Source organism: Buceros rhinoceros, unplaced genomic scaffold, assembly GCF_000710305.1.
Source record: "Buceros rhinoceros silvestris isolate BGI_N320 unplaced genomic scaffold, ASM71030v1 scaffold7337, whole genome shotgun sequence".
In the NCBI taxonomy this organism is placed as follows: Eukaryota; Metazoa; Chordata; class Aves; order Bucerotiformes; family Bucerotidae; genus Buceros; species Buceros rhinoceros.
In genome coordinates this window covers 56,226-62,275 of record NW_010422701.1, presented here as the reverse complement: position 1 = coordinate 62,275, position 6,050 = coordinate 56,226, and the positions used below count along the sequence as shown (strand labels likewise).

Below are 6,050 nucleotides of genomic sequence, written 5' to 3'. Positions count from 1 at the left end.
AGGAATTCTCTGCCTCTCCAGAAGGTCGCACCTTTGCTATCTCCTAGGATTCATTCTGGCTCCTCGTAAGCACAGCAAACTGCCAGTTAGCAGGTGTGGCGTTCCGGAGTAAAGAGTACTCAGAGGTCCTTTTCTCCTCATAATTTCCAAAGACATAGTTGGGCTGAGTTTAAGTGAAACACCGAAAGAGGAATTTTATCCAGAAAATGCAAAAAAGCGCCAGGGGTAGAAAGTGCTTAATTCTGTTTGTGTCAAATGGAGAGTGACTGGCAGGCTGTAGGGGACTCAGAAGGCAGGATTTCCTGTTGCGAGCTGTCACGTCACGTCACTGCAGAGCTGTTGCGGATTCCTTAGTGCTGGAACAAACTGTTAACATGATTGTACGTTGTAAGAGGGTTTTGGGTGCTACCTAAGGTACACGGGTTACAAAGATACGCGTTGAGTAACTCCTGTGGTCTCTTGGCAGATCTTTTCCAGAAGCTCTTCAGGCAAGACCTGCTCGTGGCCAGTTTATTCCGTAACTTCCTCCTGGCAGAAAGAATTATGAGATCCTACAACTGTACCCCTGTCAGCAGCCCCCGTCTACCTCCAACGTACATGCACGCCATGTGGTAAGTCCAGCCCGCGGGCCGCCCTCGCTGCGTGCCGGTGCCTTAAGGAGATTTTGGGTGCTATAGGCACGAGAGATTCTTCCTCCTTAAACCTACCCAGCGCTTTGCTGATTAAGGCAGTGGATCACAACTGAAACAGCATGTGGCAGCCTAATACCCATCTCCAAGTGTATTTGTTCTCTGTGCGTACGTAATCGCATCGTAATTCTGTAACACAGAAGCTTCGGCTCAGCTGTGTAATCTTTCACTCCAAATACAAAAGAAATGGGGCATCTGCTACCTTTATTTTCATGAAGCCAGCGGTGACGGGGAAGGGGGATTGCGCCTGGAGGAAAGTTCTTAACTTGCCTCCTGGAAGAAGTTTCTTGCTGCACAGTTCATCTGCTTTTACTGTTGCTTTTAAGATGAGTAATGGCAACGGAGGTGGCAGAGTTATTGAAAAGCTCTTAAATGTGGTTTTGACTGTCAAACAAATGTCCCATGAATAATAAAAATAATAAGAATAGTAATAACAAAAATGCTTGCTTTCATTTTTTTTATTCAGTGTGATTAGGAACAGAACAGTGCAAATGTGGCTGAGCACAAACCGGTCCAGCCAGCTGAGGTGGCTCCTGCAGGAGAAGGTGCCAGCTGGGTAATGCGCTGCAGGGCTGTGAAAGCGACAGGGAGAGGGAGCTGCGGGAGCTTGGTTTGCCCGCCCTTACAAAGTCCTTTTGGAAAGTTTCTGCCATAAAACTGGAGGAAAACACGTGTAGGGGAGGTGTAACCAGGTGGTGCTGGTCGGTGTAACACTGATAGCAGTGTCCGTGCGTTCCAACTACACGGAGTGTGTTCTCTAGGAAACAGAGAGCAGCTGGTGGCAGAGCCTGGGAGCGCGAGCGGGCGCCAGCAGCCTCCAAGGAGGTGTCTGCTGGTAGAGCGGGTCCACTTTAACTGTTGAAAAGCACGGAGGCAGCACGGGAGTCTCCGGGAGGAGGTAGGAGCAGTCGAACAGCTGCACTCATCGTGTTTGTACGTGGCAAACGATGCTCTTAGGTGCTTCGGAGTAGCAACTTCTAGGAAAATCATTTGTAAATATGGTGAGTTTTTATCCTTGTGTCGCGTGAGGGGCTGGGACGCTTGTAGGTGAAGAGCAGAGAGAACCCCTGGAGCCCCTGTGGTGTCTTTCAGGTGATGTGGCCACTGGATGTGGAGGAGCTTGAGCTGCAGAGCTGTGTGTTTCCAGTCACAGTAGAGCAGAACGCGTTTTTGCAGAAATTTTGAAATTAAACCAGTAAATTTCTTGAGTTATTTATAGCTTGTTTATTGCCAGCATATTAAGCCCTCTATTTCCAGATCCTTACGGGAGTGTAATTCATTCTTATTGCTGGTGTATTAAAAGCCTCTGTTTCTGGTTTCCTGTGGGAGCACAACTTGGTGTTGCCATCCCCGTGCTGAACCACGGGGAGAAAATCAGGAAGAGCTGGAGCCCGCTCGGTGTCTCCCGCAGACCTGCGTGGCAGCATCAAGGATCCGAGGAACACAGTCTTTGCTTTACTCATGTTGTGGTTCTCCTGGTGCCAAACGGTGCTGTAAAGACCTCGGAAAGCGCCTCAGACCTCGGCACGGGGGACCAGCGGCAGCGCTGCTTTGTGGGATTCACCAGAAGGAGAAATTTTTTAAGAAAAGGCACACATGGAGCTTCTTCCCTGTGAACCCCAAACACCAGCGAAGCAGAGGATCCCTTGACACACTTTATTCAGTGTCCTCCAAAAAATGCGCGATTTGAAGCAAATTGAGCCAAAGGGAAAATTCCACTTTTGTCAGAGGTGGCTCAGTTCATTATGATGAACTTTAACTAGGGACAGATTTAGAAACTAAATTAGGGCTCGCTTTAATATTTTCTAAAAATAATCGTCTGCGCTGATCTGTCACCTTTCACTGAAGAATGTCCCAATGGCTCCCTGGTCTGAAACCCTTTTCTCTGTTAGTAAACCAGGAGTGCCTGGAGGGCAGGAGAGTGGCTGAGGGGAACTGAGGAGAACGGCGGCGTTTGGTGATCACGCTGATGCTACACCCGCGTTGTTCCCTGGGGGATAATGCAGCAAGGTTTTGCTGATTGCTGTTTATTGAGGCTTTTCACAGGTTTTTCATAGCCAGCATGTCACACCATGTGACGTTTCGGGGAGTGCGGCCTGGCTGCTGCGTCATCAGCAAGGGTTTGGTATCGCTGCGAGTGGTGGGCGAGAGCCCCTGGGGCGCTCTCCTGCGGGGTTATAAATTAGTAATGAACACGTGGTGGCTCCAGCACAAATCAGCCAGCGCTCCTCAAGGATCCCACTTCTGACTTCAGGAGACTTCCTGCACCTTGTTCCCTTCCTCCCCGCTTCTGTGCTTTTTGGCCATGGTTTGTTCGGGTTGGTTTGGGGTCTCAGACCTTTCCCCGTCATCCCATGTGCTCTGGGGCTGTTCCTGACTAGGGTTTGGGTCCGTTGCTTGTAGCCAGAGTGGTGGTCTGATGTTTTAGCTGCTCCAGTACATACACCCACGTGTTCTCCTGTCTGCCGTTATCCTCTGGGTGCTCCTCTGGCTTCCTGGGCTTTGCTGCTCCATTCACGAAGGGAACGGAACCTTCGTACAAGGTCTCCGTGTTTCTCAGCTGTTACGGACCCCGGCCGTTCTGCACATTCACACTGAGGTAGTGGCTAACCCGGCATCTACAGACCTGTCACTCCTGCCCCAGCAGAAGGTGGCTGCAGAAGCCAGCTGCTGTGGCACGTCAGTTCGCTCTTGGCTCCAGCTTTTGCAGAAAAGGTGTAGGTCAGTGTCAGTGTTTCACTGACCATAGCAACACCCCCCATCTCTCCTGAACTGATCTCCCTCCTCATCGCAGCCATAAATTTGCAGTCATGGGCCTTGTGACACTTACTGGGACATCAGTGAGCAGGATGAGAGCGGCAGAGCTCCTACCTTGCTGACACCGACGGCCCCTGAGGCCAGAGCCCGACGCTCTGCTTTCCTCCACGCGGTCTGTCGCTGGGTGATGGAGCTCGGCCAGTCCGAGGGGAAGCTGAGCGGGGCGAGGCTGGCGGTGAGCGTTGCCTGGGAGTGGGCTGGTGGAGTGGGCACACGCTGCGAGATGTTCCCAACACTTGACTCAAGCACCAGTTTCCCTCACGAACAATTACCACTGCCCTTTCCAGGCACTGCACCTGAGCCCTTTGCTCTTCATCTTTTTCGCTTACCTTTGTCTTCGCTGCTTGGGTAATTTCCCTTAGCCACACTCAGATATCTTGTGATCTGAGGATCTGACACGGCTGGATAAGAAGCAGTGATGTTGCTGGAGAGCAGAGCTTTTGCTCCTGCTTTAGTCCTTTTGAAAAGAACTTTGGAAAATTTTGGCCTCTTAAATTGTTGTTCTAGTCAGTTCATTTGGGAGACCACTGTCACCTCCAACGGTAATGATCCTTTTTACCTGAACAACTGAGAAAAAGTGAAAACTTCCTTTCTGAGGGAAAATTCGACCCACAGGCTGTCGGTATTTTTTTTTTTTTTTTTTTCACCAAGAAGGGCACCATAGTTAGGAATCAGGAGAGCTGGTCTCTATGACTTTGCTCTGCTTGGTATCGCTTCATTCCTCTGGGTCTTCCTCACTTTTATTGGCTTTTCCTGGTTTCCCTGCTAAGGCTCAAACCCCTCTGGGCACGGGCTGTTTGTTTGTATTTGTGGGGTGCCTCGCACCGACAGTTCTTGGCTGCTGCAGGCGCTACTCTAATATAAGTATTAATATTAATACCTATTGATTGACTGGCTCTGCTGTTCAGCTCGAGACTCGTTCTGCCTATTGTGCAGCAAGAATAGGAGGCCTGATGCTCTGTCAGCACCTTGATCTCCGTGGTGATGGATTATGGTTTATACATTACTGCTGTTGCCAGCAAGTTATATTCATGGCCGTTGAAAAGGCCTAATAATGTGTTTGGAAATATTTCCTAACATAGGTCATGTATTAAAAACGAAGTACCTTAATTATGCCTTGGAAGAGCTGTGATTTGTCCATAATAGAAATATTGCGGCAGCGTACACACCGACCACGGAATTCTCATCGAAAGGCAGTCATAACGGGCTGCAAATAAAACAAGCTTGAAATTCTGCCTGAAAAGAAAACTATAATATAGCAACAAAATGACAGGTGAGAGAGGAGCCAAGTGCGGGAGCGTGGCAGGGTGGCTGCAGCCCTGCTCACCGTGTCCGCAGAGAAATGAGGCTTGTTCAGCTGCGCAGAGGGGGTTAGACTCAGGGAGGAGAAAGCGGTTGTTTCAAAGGGCATTTGGAAGCATTTGGCGTTGGAAGGATCCGATTAGTTCAGATTATACTGTGGCTTTAACCAGATCTTCTTGGTGTGTGTCTGCGTGTGAGTCTTAACACCTCCCAGACCCATTAACAGACTGGGGATGGTTTAGTGGAGGGGGACGAGGGACCAGCAGAACAGAGCACGTGCTTCCGAGCAGGGGAGCGCGTGGGTGGGAGACAGGGGGTTCCATAGCTGTGCCGTAAACATTGATAAGCAGTAGCTGCATGTGAACAGGTCCCCAGGCGGGTGCCCTCGCACAGGCTTGGGGAGGTCACGGCGTCACCGGGAAGCGGGTGAATTCCGGCTGAAATGCAAAAATTCAATCAAACAGGGCGTGTGGTTGAATTGTGCTTGCAGAAAAAACAAACATGAAAAATCTTGTCCAGAATACAAGATACAGTCTGAAAATACCGAACAGCTGCAGAAATCCAGCTCAGCCTGAGCAGAGAGCTGGTGCCCCAGGACCAGAGGTGGCTCCGACTCCGCTGAGCAGGGCTGTCCCAGGCAGCAACGCTCGTTGTCGCTGTGTTCCGTGTGGTGCGGGGTAAAACCAACTATTCCCAGAAGAAGAGAGAATGTTGAAGGACATCATCAACACGTTATACAAAGTGTGACGTGAGAATTAAAAGCATTAAGCAGTGACTCAGCCCAGAAAATCTGAGTGTGAGGAATCTGCTTCCATGATCTGCCAGCTACGAGCGTGCCTGGGGGTGAAGGGAGACCAGCACGCATCCCAGGAACCGTCTCTTATTTATGCTGAAAACGTCTTTCTGGGGGCTTCCACTGCCGAACGTTTCGTGGGTTTGCGCAATAAACCAGTGAATGAGCCAAGCTGGAGCTCTCAGCCTTCTGTTCTCTGTTTAGAAGTCCAAACTTCACAGCCCCTCGGGGAAGGCAAGCGAAGGCAGCTGGATGAGTTCTCATCAAATCATCACAAGTTAAACCGTCCTGCTGTAACGGAACTGGAGTCGGACCGAGGGGCAGGTGGATGGAGACTGGGGGCTTTGTGCTGAGCAGCCGGGAAAAATTGGAGCTAAAATATAGAGACAGATATGTATTTCTGTCACGGGAGAAGAGGCTTAATGATGGAGCTCAGGGGAGCTCTTTCC

General features: G+C 50.1%; 1 protein-coding gene across 1 annotated transcript in view; it reads left to right on the top strand.

Moving 5' to 3' along the window:
* RPTOR (regulatory associated protein of MTOR, complex 1) overlaps positions 1 to 6,050 on the top strand; it is a gene marked incomplete at its 3' end in the record, with an annotated part of 119,383 nt that overhangs the window by 60,216 nt on the left and 53,117 nt on the right. Inside the window, exon 9 of the mRNA XM_010140139.1 lies at positions 467 to 611. Coding sequence (XP_010138441.1) covers positions 467 to 611 — 145 coding nt within the window. The remainder of the gene's footprint in view (positions 1 to 466; positions 612 to 6,050) is intronic.